The sequence below is a fragment of the Scleropages formosus genome, chromosome 7 (genome assembly GCF_900964775.1).
Source record: "Scleropages formosus chromosome 7, fSclFor1.1, whole genome shotgun sequence".
Taxonomy (NCBI): domain Eukaryota; kingdom Metazoa; phylum Chordata; class Actinopteri; order Osteoglossiformes; family Osteoglossidae; genus Scleropages; species Scleropages formosus.
This window is the reverse complement of record NC_041812.1, coordinates 10,488,699-10,505,409: the sequence shown is the minus strand read 5'-3', so window position 1 is coordinate 10,505,409 and position 16,711 is coordinate 10,488,699. Positions and strand designations below refer to the sequence as shown.

General features: G+C 51.3%; 1 protein-coding gene across 3 annotated transcripts in view; it reads left to right on the top strand.

The window, feature by feature from the left end:
• The first annotated feature begins 5,363 nt into the window (after positions 1–5,363).
• LOC108937579 (supervillin-like) overlaps positions 5,364–16,711 on the top strand; it is a 37,759-nt gene continuing 26,411 nt past the window's right edge. For all 3 annotated transcript variants that reach the window (XM_029253415.1, XM_029253414.1, XM_029253413.1), the window contains exons 1-7: positions 5,364–5,433; positions 5,521–5,767; positions 11,245–11,308; positions 13,613–13,704; positions 14,123–14,180; positions 14,290–14,417; positions 14,588–15,272. In XM_029253415.1, the coding sequence (XP_029109248.1) occupies positions 5,707–5,767; positions 11,245–11,308; positions 13,613–13,704; positions 14,123–14,180; positions 14,290–14,417; positions 14,588–15,272 (1,088 nt within the window). In that variant the 5' untranslated portion in view covers positions 5,364–5,433; positions 5,521–5,706. The remainder of the gene's footprint in view (positions 5,434–5,520; positions 5,768–11,244; positions 11,309–13,612; positions 13,705–14,122; positions 14,181–14,289; positions 14,418–14,587; positions 15,273–16,711) is intronic.

The following is a 16,711-nucleotide window of genomic DNA, read 5'->3' as shown; positions in this document are numbered from 1 at the left end:
TGCTGCAGCTGTACTGAAGGCTCTGAGGAAAGTTCAAGGTTTCGAGGTCTTCCTACCAACAGTATTTGCCGTGGTTACAGGATGCAGAGTTTTTACTTTATTTTCTTCCACTCCCGCCCCACGATCCTAAATCAAAAGGATAAAAATATTAAACTTCAGAATCATAACCATGTGCTTGCAGTGTAGGGGAAGCAGGCGGCTTAGTGGTTAGAGCCACCAGGTTCAGCCCAGCTCATGCCGTAGTACCCTCGTTCAAAATACTTACCCGGAATTGACACAGTAAAAATTATCATGCTGTGTAAATGGGAAAATCAGTGTAAGTTGCTTTGGAGAAAAGCATGAGCTAAATAAATAAATGTACATAAGACTAACAAAGTGTCTGCAGCAGAAAAGAGCTGAAAACTGCCTACTTCTCTAAAGTATTGCAAACACAAGCTCTTTGTGTGTGTGTGTGTGTGTGTGTGTGTGTGTTCAGCACCACTCCTTGTCTAAATAACCCTTCCTCTTCCAAGTGCTCTGGCCAAGTGCATTTGAGCACTCAGTTTGTCCTCCTGTGGGGACAGGCAGTCTGGGATGTGATAAACGTGAATTTATGCCATGTATGGCTTGGACCTGCACACAATACCGTTGACCCCACCCACCACACACCAGTGGACTCCCTCCCTTTCTCTCACCCTCCATGCTTAACAATCACTGCATAGCAATGACTGCAAACACCATGGGCAGTGTCTGATGCTACAGGGAGATAAACTTTGATGCGAGTTACTGCAAGATGAAAACAACATTTCCATTGCTATCGCAACATCTGTGAGTTTTGTTCAATATTGACAAAAACACAGAAGCACATGTTCCTATTTGAATGGCTTTTGACATATCTGGCATGCAGTAAATGTCCATCTTTGACTGCATCAACATGAGAGGAGGGTAATGTAATTCGGGTAATGATGTAATTCATTCTGGAAATAATGCACAAAATTAGCTTGAAGTGTCATTTAGATGAAGGTGAGTAAACTAAGATCTGGAACAGATTTTAAAATGTATTAACCTTGTCATTCTAAATGTTTAAAAATTTTGCCATCACATATTTCAGGTTTGCCCTGGCCTGGCATCCTGTTCATGATATACCCTGGGATTGGCTCCAGACCATCACAACCCTGCATTTGTCAAGTGGTAATTCATGATGGATGGATGGATGGATGGATGGATGGATGGATGGATTTCAGCTTCATCCGATAACCTTGCGTCATCCAAAGTTCTGCAGGTTCCTAGGTTTCTGTCCATGTGTCCGCTATGAATGTTCACGCTCAGTGTGTCTCAGCGTGTGATCGCCAGTCTCTCCCCGCGATGCTCCTTCACCTGTGATGCTCCAGTACACTACGAAGGACCTTTGCAATGGAAGGGGTTCCACTCCTGTCTTTGTTCTCCTCACCCCTCTGATGACCGTTAGAAATGATGAGCAACGGCTCTGGTGCCTCAGTGTCCAGAGGAGAAGACAGGTGAGGGAGGGAGTTTAATTAGAGTCCGGACCACAATTCATCACTCACCGCGTGCGGAATTCCACACCCACCCCGACACCGCCGGTCACCACCCCTCACGTGGCGGCGGGAGCGCGCTCCTGCGCGTCCACGCGGATTCGGCGCCGCCGCCGTCCCCCCCCCCCCCAACACGCACACACGAAGGAGTGAGCGCGTGCGAGCCCCTTTGGCTTTGCCGAGACGGAAGGGTGTGTGTTCACAGCCCGTGGTGGTGGATCCGGGGCGACAGACTGAAGAGGACGGACGGCTGCGCGGAGCTGCGTCGCGGGAGCGCGTCCCGCCAGGGACCGACCGACGGAGTGAGTAAATCATGAACCAGGCAGTAAGTAAGAGAGTAAACGGCGGCGCTCTAGTCTATAATAATCCAGATTATTATTGTGCTTGTTGCCGCGTGCTGTGTAACGGTGATGTCTCCACCCTCTTTACTCATGATCATCATGTGCAACAATGTTTATATTTGCCCACTAGCAGAGTATAGGGGACAAACTCCTGGGGGGGGGTGGGTGCCGGTGTGTCCGGACCCCTCGGCTCGGTCACTCAGTCCCCTCGAAGCGCAGTTCTCTGCTCAAGACCCTCGTTATGTGACACCTTTCAACAAGGCGACTAGTAAATCATCAGCTTGACAGCTGTTTACCCATTTTATACAGCTGGGTAATTTTTATTGTAGACACAGTGCCGTCATCAAATGTACTACAGCAGGATGTGGGATTTGAACCCCACGCCTTCAGGTTGCAAGGCGACGGCTCCTAAACCGCTGCCCCCCCTGCTGGCCTTGTGTGGTTAGAGGCTGAATTTTGAACAGCAGTGAGAGAAGACACTTGGTGCCATGATGCTTACGCTCCTTTGGTTACGTGTCCTCCCGTGACGCACGCTTTCACCCAATGTCATCGGTTTGGGTTTGTCGCAGTCGGGGGCTGGATGGGGCACAGATGACGTGACCCCCGGTGACTCCCAGATCCATTTTAGAAAGAGGGGATTTGGGTGGGATTTGGAGTCAGTGGTTCAGGGGTCGCTCGGCAAACATCCAGCAAATGTCCTATCGGTGATGTCGACTGTCATGACCTTTCCGGGACTTTTTTTGCAGTGGGCATCATTTCTGTTGATGTTTCTGGAGTCTCGCTGGGATGCGGAGCGACCCTGTCGTTGGCAATCCGGGCAGTTCTTCTGAACACGTGAAAGCACCATGGTGCATAAAGAGACACTGCTTGAAATAGTAAATGCTGAAGGGTTTGCGGTGCGTCCTGGAGAATCAAAGTTTTTATCACGACGGACGTTTTCCTCTGGAGGTGCCGTGTCTTCGTTTTCCCACTCCGGGATGCTGAACTTGCACGCCAGAGCGCCTGCCTTGCACTCCAAGGACCGGAGTTTGAGCCCCACCTCCTGCTGTAGTACCGGACAAAGGTACTTCTTCTGAACTGGTACAGTAAAAATGACCCTTCTGTACAAATGGGTAAATCAGTGCAAGTTGTATGACACTGTAAGTCACTTTGGTGCAGAGTGTCAGGTAAATTAATTACTTACTGCTAATTCATAACTCACTGTTATTGTTGCCTAAAATGAACCTTCACCATGGACCGTTATGGGTGCATATGTGGTCCAGCAGGTGGCGTAGTGATTAACGCATCACCTTGCAGTCGAAGGACCTGGGTTCAAATCCCACTTCCTTCTGTAGTATCCTTGATCAAGAAAGTTACCTTGAACTGATACAGTAAAAAGTGCCCAGCTGTATAAATGGGTAAATTAGTGTAAGTTGACTGCAGTACAAACCCTACACTGTAACCCACTTTGAAGGAAAGTGTTTGTCTTAAAGTTAAGTTACTTAATACTTAAGTTCAGCATTTTGCTGGAAAGTTCCAAGCAGTGTGACAGCACCGTCATTGATGACTGGGAGAACAGCGTCTTCATCACGCGGATCTGAAAAGGACACGGACAGAACACGGCGTCTCTGTTGTGGGGACTGTGCTCAACAGCACCCCCTCCTGCACCTCCAACTCACTCCATCCCCACCAAAGCTCATCCACGCCTCGGAGTCCCTCCCCCCTTTGCTCGGTGCGACTCCCTCCGCGGAGCCGGCAACAATTTGCCTTTTATAGGAAAAGACCGAGACGGAAGGCACGGGGTGCCGGACGCACAGTCGGGGCTGGGCTCTCGGGTAGCGCCGCCGCCCCCTGCTGAAGGTTGCAGTCATTACAGGTGTAGCACCTGTGCTTGAGGGGCAGACGCCGATGTGTGCGCATGATCAAACATTCATATGCGCAAGTGGGAAAACAGTGAGGCTGTAACTGATGATTAATGAATGAAAGCTGTAAGCTGACCGCAATGTGTCCAGCAGGCAGACCCCAAACTGCCCCACCCCCTCCACCCTGGGGACTTGCCCTGGTCACCGTGGTGCATGGCTGGTACAAAGCCGCTCTTGTCCGCCGTGAAACAAGGCACGAGTGCTCTGAGTCAGCGCTGCCTTGTCTTTCTTGTCTCCCCAACCCCCTCGCTCGTTGCCCCGCCCACGCTCCTCTGGAACCCTAACCCCTTTGAGACTCACTCAAGCTTGCAGCGAACTTGCCTTTTAATAACCCTGGTTCCCTGGCCTTCTCCAGATCGGAGCTTTGTTGTACAATCGACAGCCCCAGCCTTTGCCCCACCTTTATCCCACCTTAGCTCCACCTTGACCCCACCTTATCTCTTCGGGCCAAAGCTCTAGCGACATGTATGCTGCTTCCTCGACTTACAAACTCAACTGTTGATGTGCTGCAAGTCGCCTTGGACCAGAAGGCTCCGACAATTTATTGACTTATTATCGCATTACTTTCCTTTCAAAATGATTTAAAGAAAATCTATATGATACATATCGTATGTATATAATACACGAACACTCAGTAGGGTGACCACACCCTCCTAGGAGTTCAAACCTATGAAGATGAACTAATGAACACTTATGCTGTGACCCAATGACCTGCTGAGCAAGGTATTGCAGGGGGACGCTAGAGGGCGGTACTTTACTGTGAAACGGTGTGTGGAGACGAGGCCACGAGCGGAACTGGACACCGGGAGTGAAGGCGTCACCGGTGCTGTGAAGTTGGTCCTCAATCCATTGTGTTCGACTGCGGGTCGGACCGCAGAATGCAGCATTTTGAATACACGGGAATTCTGGGGCGCTGACCGTAGACGCAAGTGGCGTATCAGTAGTCTAACATGTTTGTTTGCGTGGTGAATGTGAACAGCTGATTCCGGCCCCTTGCCCGATTCCCCCCCCCCCCCCCCCGCCCCCTGGGAGTCGTACACTATTTATGGTGGGTGTGCAGCAGTTGGGCGAAACGGTGCTCTCCGGGCCATACATGGGCTCTCCTTCTAAGGGGCCCCCCATGTGCCCACCCCCTCCCCCCCACCCACTGTGGCAGCCCAAGAAGGGGGGGGCGGTGTGTGTGCTTGGCACTGGGGTCACATTGCACTGAGTGTTTTCCCAACACGGTCCCCGCTGTCATTTATACAACAGATGTGAATGGCACCTGGAATTCAGGGTTTCCACTCAAAGCTGTTCGGCAGGGACTCAATCACACAAATCTGCTCCCTTCCCTGGCCCCACCCTTACTTTAATGAAGGTGGGCAGCCTCCCCCCTGCCCCCCCGCCCTTCCTTCCACCCCCAACCCCGCACCGTCCTGGCTGGGAAAGCACCGTTCTATATTTGTCGGGTCCCAAATCGTCTCGGCTGCAGACGCTCTTGCGGCGTGTTGCTCCCTTAGAGCAGGCGTCAAGGCCACAGGTCCACTGCGCTGCCCCCCCACCTCACACCGGGCCGTTACATCGGCAGGCGGGCCTCCCGGAGCTGCGACGCTCGCACTCTGCACCTGTCCCGGGGTTTTGCGGCGCCGCTCGCGGAGGACAGCTGCCCCCCGGAGAGAGGTAAGTGTCCTGGAGACGATGACGCTCTCAGCTGGAGCTCCTGGAGGAAAATGGGCTCCGATCTCAGACACTTTTGCTGAAAATCAGGCTGCGCTGGACTGACCCGCTCCTTCTGAACACGTGACGAGCGCGTGTGGGTCGAGTGGGCCATCTCTTTATCGCGGGGACGCCTGGAATGCACGGTGACTCAACGGGGCGTCGGCTTCTAGGGAAGGCCAGGCTGGAGCTTGGGTTGAACCCCCTCGCGGGGTCCGTTACTGTGTCCGTTACCACATGTGGCATCGCCATCCTGGTATTCACGAGGACACACAGCTCATCTTCTCCAGTTCAGAAGGTCAGTCTCCTCCGGCTCGTCCTTCCTTCCCGCAATGGCAACGAGCACATTAATGATGCGGGGGGGTCTCTCAATTTTCCTTCTCTTTCTATTTGTTATCCTGGCTGTACGACACACCGGTACACATCTATACACACCACAACACGCCAGTACTGGCCACTGCCTGGGGCAGCAGGTGTTGCAGTGGTTAGAGCTGCTGCCTTTTACCAACAAGGGCCAGGCCTGAATATAAATAAATGGGTAAATCACTGTAAATAAGTGTACAAACCTTACGCTGCAAATAACTGAATAACTATATCGAAGTTAGACTTCCGCAGCTCGGGCAGCGCTCTTGTTCCTGCGCTGATTTATGTTGCGGCATCTGCAAACCCCACTTGGCTCTTGGTGCTGCTCTTAGAGCCAAAATGACAGACAGTGTACCTCGCTGGGGGCCTTTCTTTACACCAGCTTAATGCTGTAAGTTGCTTTGGAGAAAAGCATCATCTAAATGAATAAATGTAGTGAAGCGACAGGGAGGGTGGCCCTGGCAGGAGGATGGAGTACGAGGGGACGTGAGGTCCCTATGAAAACTGCAACGCTGTTGTGACATTTGGGGTCAGCAGGTGGCGCAGTAGTTTGAGCAATCGCTTGGCAATAGGAATTGAGGCTTCAACACGCACTTCTGCTGTGGTACCCTTCATCAAGGTATTTATTGTGAATTGATACAGTAACAATTACCCTGCTCTATAAATGGGAAATCCTATAGAGGTAACTTAGTGTACAAACCTCATAGTGTAATTCTCTTTTGAGAGCTGATTATAAAAAAGTGAATAAATTTGCCCACATTTTCTCACTAGCAAAACTGTGGTGATAGGACTTTCTAGCTGCTGCTCTCCATTTCACGTAATTAATTTTAAACTTGTTATGAACGTATGGATCCAGCCTTGGATGCTGTGTTGGTTGTGGCTCTTTAACCACGTTTGTCTCGGGCTTCACTTTTGGGAGAACGGTCAAGAAAGGAGACGGTTGGGAATCTGGAACTGGGGTTCCGTACCCCCAGGAACCCTTTGGGGTGCCGTGAGCCCTGCCCGCCGTAGAGATGGTTGTGTTGCTTGCTTATCAGTGGTGGGTCTGGGGTTCGAGTCCCGCTTGGGGTGCCTTGCGACGGACTGGTGTCCCGTCCTGGGTGTGTCCCCTCCCCCTCCGGCCTTACGCCCTGTGTTGCCGGGTAGGCTCCGTGACCCCGTATGGGACAAGCGGTTCTGAAAATGTGTGTGTGTGTTATCAGTGGTTGCCAGTGGTTACTGGTGTTTTCACCGTGACCCCTGCTCACCCGTCAGGAGGCTCCTTGGGTTGGTCAAAGTTCGCACTAGAAGACACCCTGCAGTTCCGTTCCTCTGTCCGCTCTGATCTGAGATGGTGGGAAGCTGATCTGCGGTCCGTACCACAGTGTTTTGGTTTCAGTGGACCTACGGAGAGGGAGGTGGTTCTTTTTTTGGCCAATTTTTAAAGCAGCTTTGAACTGTTAGGACAGAAAGACCACGAGACTGTGCGATTGGGTAGTGTGTGTATCTGTGCGCGCGTGTGCGTGCGCGAAAGCGAGCAAACGCTGTCAGTCGGTGGAGGTAAACACAGCGTGACCTCGCAGACGAGCCGCCGCTCCGTTCGCACTTTTCCTTTTTAGGGTTGTCTGCAGGGAGTGGAGGCAGGGCCATGGCAAGCTGAGCTCAAGACCTGGGCTCTGTCAAAGGAGGGGGGTGGACATGCAAGCAGGGGAGGGATGAAGTAAAGGGGGAGACTGTGTGTGTGCGTGTGTGTGTGTACGAGAGAGAGAGAGAGAGAGAGAGATCGGGGTGAAGGGACTGCAGAGGTCTCCTTACACACGTGTGGGGTCATCTTGATCCATTGGGGACGGGAAGGGCTCTGAACCTGGGCTATACCATTTGTGCCTCCGGCAGTAAACCCAACGTTTATATATTCTCATACTTTTGATGATATCCTGGTTTTTTGTTTTCTGCGTGTGTGTGTATGTGTTTTAGATCATTTTGGTGACACATTGCGATATTTCCCAAACAGTCGACATCAGTCCATGTTTGAAGGTTCGGAGTTACGTTCCTGTTTCAGTTAGAAGCACACGGTACCATGCGTGATCAAACAGGGCACCTAAGCCCCTCCCCTCTTGGTTTTATTGGCCCCCAGTGGAGGTGAAGGGACCATCGGTGAGGACCTTGACCAAAGAGAGGATCGGTTGAATGGAGAAGGGCAGCCACTCACAGACAACAGGTGAAATGGTTCCTGAAGGTCAGATTGGGTCACAGACAGATAGATTCTTGGTTGATCCCTGCAGTCCCCAGAAGGATCCCAAAGCTCTTCTCTAACACCAGCCATGTATGGTGTTCCTCCCTGCATGTGTGTTTGCTCCCTGATGGAGAAGGAATGTTTCCAAGCAAAGCACGGCCCGCCGGAAAGTTCTGGTAGCTCTGTTCCACTCGGGCCGCTTGTGGTCCTCGGAGCTCGCGTTGCCCTGCGGACATCGGGGCGCTCTTCGAAAGCCACACCCTTCATGAACGTGGAATTCGGCTCCAGAGCAAACGCAGAGGGCAGAACGGGACGGGTGGGGGCTGTTAGAGTGCCCCACCCCCCCAATTTGGTTCCATTTGGAGGACCAGCAATGTATAAGTCAGCACGTTACCGCGGTGAGTCGGCGCTTTTTTTAAATTGAACTACGAAGGTGTGACGTGTGGTCCCGCTTCCGGCTCCTTCCTGCCCCCGTGTGACCCTGGGGTTTCAGCCCTGCAGTGTTTCTGCTCCTGACCCCAAAGCATTACCTCTCTGGTCAAGTCAAAAAATCTTAACAATTATTATAAATTTAAGCTCATTTCAGTGTTTTTCTGATTGATTTCTATCCATTTGGTGTGTGTTCCACAGCTTGTGCGCTGTGGATTCGGACCTGGGTTCGAATGCTGCTCAGTCTGCTTGTGGTGTGGATGTTCTCCGTGTGTTCACGTGGCTTTCCTCCAGGTACTCCGGTTCCATCCCCAGCAGAGGGCCTTTAGCAGGGTCTGTGGGGTTTAACAGCTCACCTGTGAGCAGAGGTGGGACTCACCTGTAACCAAGCGTAGCCAGGAGGGGTCGCTGCAGCAGGAGCGCCTCTCTGCGGGAAGAGCCCGTCACGCTCCGTATGGCTGGAGCAGACTGCTGTTCCTCCACCTTCCTAGTCTGATCCTGCGCTCAGCATTTACGCTGCAACTCTGACCGTGGCGTTTCTCCTGGACGTGATGGAACGCTGCCGCCTTCTGGGGTCTGTTTCACATTTCCTTTTCATGTTTGAAGTTTGGCTTATGTGTTTTACATAAGTCGGGGCTTTCTTACGCCGCCCCTTTTGGGGGGTGTACGGCAGACCGGTTCAAGTGTTTGCTGCCGCGCTCTGATTGGTCACAGTGGACACTGCAAACCCTCCCTGGGAGGGCAATCACTTGGATGATTTGGACTTGGGAGGGATTGCTGCGTTGCGGTGTGCCCTCGAGCCTGGAGCTCTCACCTTGCTCCCCCAGACACCCTCAGTGTTCACTTCTCGTGTGCCTAATTTCCTCCTCCTCTAATCAGATTTGGACCCTTAGCCGCTTTAGCCCTGCTGTCAGTGCAGCTGCTGATTGGTTTGATGCCTCTCATCCCCGGAACTTCTGCGTGCGCTGCGGCCGCGCCTGCCCTACCGTACAACAAGCTGCTGCTGGGGCAGATTGACTGCTCTCAACTGCAGACGTGTTCCAGCCATTCTCTCCAACTCAGAGGGAATGTTCTGGAACACCTGGGCAGCCACCTATGTGGGCCACAGGAAGCAATGGGCGCAAGGTGCGATGCCAGGTTTGCCACGGAAGCAGCTCCCGTCGGTGTCCTGCATTCTCCAAGGAGGGAAAGAGCTCCGTTTGCTCTGTGTGTGTGATGTTTGTGAATTTCTGTGCGTGTGTGTGCGTGTGTGTGTGATGTTTGTGAATTTCTGTGCGTGTGCGTGTGTGTGTGTGTGTGCGTGTGTGTGTGTGTGTGTGCGCGTCCTTCTCTGCTCCGATTGGCTGGACCCTCCCTATGCTTGATCAGCTTGCTTCCTCAGCTGTACCACAGTGACGACTTAATGAGGAAGGAATGATTGGCGGGTTTCCTCTCAGATCAGTCGTAATCCTCCACACACACACACACACACACACACACACGCGCATCATTCCAGCTCCCTCGGGCTAATCCCACTGTGGAAGAGAAGTGCTGGTCAGTGTCCAGTGTGCGTCCGCTGTGTCCACAGAGTGAAGGTGCCCCGTCTCCCCGTGGCTATCGGCCGACTCCCTGCGTTCCTGTCGCCATGAGGAGGTCCAGCACCAGTGGGTTCCATCTCCACCATCTGAGCCGCACACAGCGTCACAGCAACACACTTACGCTTCTGAAGTGTTCAACGATGCAGTGGAGTCAGATTGTGAATATTTACAGTCTTTTACTATCGTCAGGCTGTGGATGTTTGCTGTGGTTCAGTTCAGTTTAATGGAATTTAGCTGGGTATTTACTGTGTTTTACTACAGTCAATATGTGGTTATTTACTGTGTTTCAGTAGAGCTTAATGAAGTGCAGCTGGATATTTCCATTGTTTTACTACAGTTTAATGGAGTCAGAGTGGACATTGACTGTTTTACTGCACTCGGGCTGTGGATATTTACCGTGTTTAGTGTCACGGGAGTGCGTATAGTGTCACTGTGTCGTTCTTCATGTTATGCGCTTACTGTGTACTTACCCTGAATTGATACAGTAAAAATTACCCTGCGATATAAGTGGTTAAATTAGTATAAGAAGCTCAGTGTACAAACGTCGCATGGTGATTGACCTTCGATACATTAATGGTGCAATGATGACAGAGGTGGCATGGAGGGTAGCATGTGGTCTCGCTGTGGTTTGAATACACTGTATACTCTGCCCGCCGTGAGTCCTGCCAGTGTATGGACACACTTACACGGATTCAACAAAACCATCTTTTTCGGTGACTTTTGGACTGAAGCAGGCGACGTGTCCGGTGGCATTAGGGATATTCCGTCTTTCTGCTCTGCTCAAACCCTTAATGACTTAATCGGGTTAGTCCACGTGTTCCGTCTCTGGAGGCGAGCACGTGCGGCAGGTACTCGACACGCCACCTGGGGCGCTCTGGGGGACGCTGTGATGCGTGAGGAAGGAGGGAGGGGGTTCTGCCTTTCAGAGGTCACGGATGAGCTCTCTCGACCCCAGTTCCTTTTGTGCCCAGCACGTTGCCCCCGGTGCGTTGTCCCTCCGCTCGAACCCTTGCTCATTCGCAGTATTGCAATTATTTTTGTCACTGCTTTCTCTGTTTTTTGAATCTGCACTTTAATAACCCAAAATGTGCCAGGTGTCCAGCGGCATCCTGTCGGCGGTGTTTTATTATGCACTTTGATTAAGTCGTATCGATCGCAGCGCTTTCAGTGGTTCGGGCCTTTCCTCTCTTCCAGGCTGCGGGAGCGAGACTCCGGTTGGATTTGGCAACGCAAGACTGCTGAAGACCAGAGCTTTGAGGTAAAGACTGGAAAAGTACTAGAGTGCAGTGTCTGCTCTCAGAGACGGTCCAGCGACTTGGACCAGGCGCTCAAACAACCGAGTCGGCAAACTGATCCTCTCCATTGCTGCTATTGGTATTGATCTGTTGCACAACCAACACTTCCACCTGAAGGAACTTAACGAATCTGTTCCGTTTTCATTTGTATTTATTCATTTAGCACATGCTTTTCTCCAAAACGGCATACATCTCAGAAAACAATACAAAAAGTGAATTGCATCAACAGAAGGATGAGTTTTGAGACCCTTCTTAAATGTAGAGAGAGATTCAGCAGTTCTGAGGGAAAGGGGGAGGTTATGATTGAAGCCAGAACCAAAAACTTTCAGGCTTTTGATTTTTGGACCTCTTGTGTATGGGACCATCAAGCAGACAGAGGTGGAGGACGTAGCAGTCTGGTTGGCATGTAGCAAGTGATCAGGTGTTGTAGATGTTGGCGAGCAGATCTGTTGATGATTTTGTAGGTCACAACCAGAGCCTTTGATCCGGGTGGCCATAGGAAGCCGACTCGGAGAGACGAGAAAGGGAGGATACATCGGAACACTTCGGCAGGTCAAACGCGACTCGTGCGGCGGCATTCTGTACCGTCTGGAGATGTTTGATGGCAGAGGCCAGAAGGCCAGACAGAAAGGAGTTGCAGTAGTCCAGGTGGGATATCACCATGGCCTGGACCAGGAGTCACGTAGAGTTTGTTGTAACATAAGGTCAAATTCTGTGGATGTTATCCAGAGCGTACCTGCAGGACTGGGTTGAGGCTTTGATATGTTGATACCCATGTATGCAGCTGGGTATTTTTACTAGGGTAATTCAGGGTACCTTGTACAAGAGTACTGCAGCAAGTGTGTAGGGTGGAGCTTGAACTTGCAGCCTCCAAGTTTCAAGTCTGCGTCCTTAAGAACTTCATCGCCCATTGCACTACCTTTAAAAATGTCAGTAATTGGAGCGGCGGCACAGCAGGTAGCACTAGTGCCTCACAGGTCCTGGGCTGTGAGTTTGGATGCGGGTCCAAATCCGGCTCAGTCTGTGGAGTTTGCATGTTCTTGCGCTTCTGTGGGTTTCTTCCAGGTGCTCTGGTTTCGCCCAGTCCAAAGACACGTGTTTTAGGTGGATTGGCGACTCTAAATAGCCCTTTGTTTGCGAGTGAGTGAAAGAGTGTGTATGATTACCCTGTGATGGAGATGCATCTTGTCCAGGTATACCCTGCCTCCCACCTTCAACTTCAGGAATAGGCTCTGAACCACCGTGAACCTGACTTGGGCAAGTGGTTGTTAATGATTGAATGATGACTAAACAAAATGCAAAGTTGCAATTTTTCAGCAATGGCATTCATCACCCTGGTTCTAGAGGCCATGAAACCAGATATATTTTTTTCTCTGAAATTAATCTTTTATTTCATATGGATCAGAAATTTTATTAAACATTTAAAATTTATTGAGCTTATTTGTACAACAGGACCAGGGTGCAAATTTCGATCACCATCCACATTTTACATTTGCATTTTTTCACTTAGATGATGATTTTCTCCAAAGCGATGTACATCTTATAGAAAATACAATAAACCAATGTTCATCACATGAGTAGCTGCATAAATCTTTATCCAAGTATCCATAATTCCAAATCACCTTCATAGTAATAATTTTTTTTTTATATAAATATAAACATATACACTACATTACAGGAGTAGCTTTGTAAAGGTTTATCCAGGCATGATCTGAAAGTTATAGTGCATGAACATTTACACCTTACATGAGCTTAAGAGATGATGGGCGAAATGAGTCTGGAAGAGATGAGTTTTAAGACCCATTTTGAATGTGGACAAGGAAACAGCAGTTCTGAGCGAGAGGGGGATGTCGTTTCACCGGAGACAGAACCGACAGCCTCCGCGGTGTACCTTTCGTGCACGGGACAGCCAAGTGGGCAGATGTGGAAGAGTGAAGCAGTCTGGTTGGGGTGTAGTGAGTGATAAAGTCTTGTAGATGCTTGTAGAGTCTTGTAGAGCCAGCCTCAGAATGATACCCGAGTGAAAGATGCCCCTAATAATTTTAAAATAAAGTGATTTATCATCACCTGTAAGATTTTTTTAGATGTTTAGATTGTGTGTTGTTATTGATAAGTTATGGTGGATGTGAAACTCACTGAAGTGATCCTCACTTGATGTCGATGGATTCAACAAATTGAGCATAATTGCATAATTGCCTGGTTTCTTGGTGTTTATGTGAAAGTTTGTTTTTCTATAAAGAGTAACCGAGCTTTCCTTTTTCCGACAGCTTTCAGCAGGAGTTTGCGTTTGACAGCAAGGCCGACTTGGACAGGAGCACCCGTGACATCGACGCACATCTCCTTGCAATTCTTCCCAAAGGTGAGGCTCGGGTAAGAGGAGGACATGCAGACTGCTTCCAAAATGACCCTTAACATAGGATATGGAGAGAAATGTGCTGGTGGGGGAAGGACACGCGGACACCAGTGATGTCATGCTGACCGGACAGTGTATGTACGTCACTTTGGAGAAAAGCATCTGCTAAATAAGTAAATGTAATGTAAATATAACTGTGCTGTATGGAAATATAACTGTCTGGCAATGGAGGAAATGAAAACAAAAAAACTCCCATATCGAGGAAATTGGAGAAAAATAAATCTTGACTGATTACAATAGAGAAGCACCAATAACTTTTGAAACAAAACTGTGGTACAGGAAATCGGGAAACGCGTCTCATGAGCTTATTATTGGGAAATATTGAAACAAATGTTTTCTTGTCTCACTTGTTTTCCCTCTCTAGTTTCAGAACTAAAGAAACACTTTGAAAGTGTTGCCTCGAGCGATCTGGAAATGAACAGGTGACGTACACTGCCTTTTCAAACTTCACGTTAAATATGTCTGTCGTGCACCCGTCGCCGTTGTACATGGAGACTGTGCTCACCGCACACCCACCCCCACCCCCCCCAGGAAGGAGCGCATGGCCCGCCGTCTGGAGGGCATCGAGAGCGATTCGAGCCTGGTGGCCAGTCGGCTGCTGGAGGAGGACACTCCGCGCTACACCCGGGCCTCGGACCCCGGTGACCCCTGTGTTGTGGGTGAGGGTCTCTCAGGATGGGGGTCAAAGGGCTCAATTCCTGAAAAGCACCTGCTCTGGGGAAGCCACCGGCAGCTCAGCTGAGGAACGCATGGTGTGGGAACATCCAGAAGCACATGGGATCGCTCAGCGTGTGTATTGAACCCTTTTCCTGGTCTCCCTCCCCCACAGTTCACCGGTACAGCAGAGACGACCCGGAGTCTGCAGGCGTTCAAGTGAGCGCCCCCGAGAGGCAGTCCAGAGCGCGGAGTCGAGCAGAGCCCCAGCTGGCCCACGCTGCCCCCGCTGCCCCCACTGCCCCCGGGTATGGCTCCGCCAACGCATCCCCATCGTCAGCCATGGATTCCAAGGCAGAGCGGATCGCCCGCTACAAGGCGGAGCGACGGCGGCAGTTGGCGGAGCGCTACGGTGTGTCCCTGGAGCACGAGGCTGAGGCAGAGCTAGCGCCGCGCTACGTGCGAGCGCGGGCGGACCAGGAGACCAGGCGGGGTTACGGCCGAGGCCAGGGGCTAGAGGAGAGGTCCCTGGGGCGGGGTGGAGGAACTTCCTACAGCAGCAGCTCGGGGGTGGGTCGAGTGTTCATGCCGGCGCAACCGGACCCCCCGAGCGGGGAGAAGGCGGATGGCTTCACGGAACGCGAGAGGGTGATGAACCTGGAGAACCGCAGAAGGGACAAAGAGAGAGCGGCCCGACCTGCATCCGCCGCCGGGCCCCCTGCCAAGGACTCGTCCTTAGCGGCAGTGCCGAGTTCCCCAAAGGGGTCCCGCAGGGCCTCGCTGCCCTCTGCCAGGCACGGCGTATCACCTGGAGACCTGTTCATCGAGCAGCAGGCGCAGAGCATCCTCAGCAGACAGGGGTGAGCGGATGGCATAAGCCCAGTGTGTAACGCTGTCTCCGTACCCCACGGAAGCATGGCGTGATACCCGGTACCGGTGTTGACCTGAGAAAGCATGTAAACGGGCTCCTTGTAGCTAATTTGGTTCTCCAGCTCATCTCCTTACTCACCCCTTCATCCAGTGGAGCGGATGAGGAGGGAAGCGATTTGCAAAGTAAACGTGAACGAGCCTCGGCAAAGGCGGTCTCTGCCGGTTGCCCTTTTGTAGAGTCCTGATCGGCAGGTGGAGGTCACGTTTCCGGAGAGGGGGAACTGTGGTGTTCTCGCCACGGTTTGAAGTTCAAGCACCGTTCTTGCTGACTCAAAGCACGAAAGAATCAAGTTCAACGGCCCCAAAAATCCGCGTGAAATAGATTAATCTGTTTTCGGTCATCGCTCGTCCGCTGCCGAGTTGTAGAGGTCCAGAGTCTACCGTGGAAGCACAGGACATGAGACGGGGTACACCACGGTCATGGTGCTGTTGGAATCATTTTATTTCCCATAGACCACTGAATCATATAGGAATACAGTATCCATTCCAGACCCTGTTTTATCCACAAATTTCATATCTTATTTGTATTCATATTTTACCTTTGCACGGCTAAGTAACGTTAAACAAATTTTTGCTTTCGTTTCATTGCCCGGTTGAGCGATCCAGTTCGCCTCGCGCTTGTGGCGGTTCGCAAATGTGTCGCAGATCCCGGGTTTGAACGAAACGGAGGACTGCGTCGTGGCGATACGTGAGCGTTCAGCTGCATCGCACACCCTTTGCCCTTTGAAAGCCAAGGCAAAACACTCCAGTTACTCCTTGTCTTAAAAATACAATCATCTGGCTCTTTACCTTCTGACCGTTTCTCTAGCCTTCTGTTGACGCTGTTGTGACGAGGGGACGTTTTGCTTTTCGAAGCCTTATAGAAAGAGCGGCAGGGTGCATGGACTTCACGCTTTCGAAGAAGGACAGATTTTGACCTGGTAAATGAATTAACAGCTTCCCCAAATGGGTTAAAGGAGCCCGTCTTACAGCAGCCAGCCGGTGACCTCCCATAATCCCTGATCCAAATCATCTACTCAGAATATACCTGTGGCTCAGTTTCTTCTCAAGCTGATATTCGCTGCCTGTCGTCCGCGTGCGTGCCAGAGGGACGATATTGAGTGTCGCTTCAGGCTGGGTTCTGCAGGTTTCGTTAACGCCGGCGCCGCGACGGGGCCAACGAACCCGTCCAAGGCGTTAGCGGCCCTTGTGGCTGAAGGTGAGGGACGGGGGTTATTTTGGGAGAGGGTTTTGGCCCAGACCCTCGGCACGCTAGCTCGGGGAAGAGCGCCAGGGGAGTCTTTTAGGCCTGGGCCAGGTCGGGAGCTGAGCAGCACCGACAGGTGGTCGAGAGTCCCCCGCGCTTCTCGTGCACCTACGGAAACTCGTC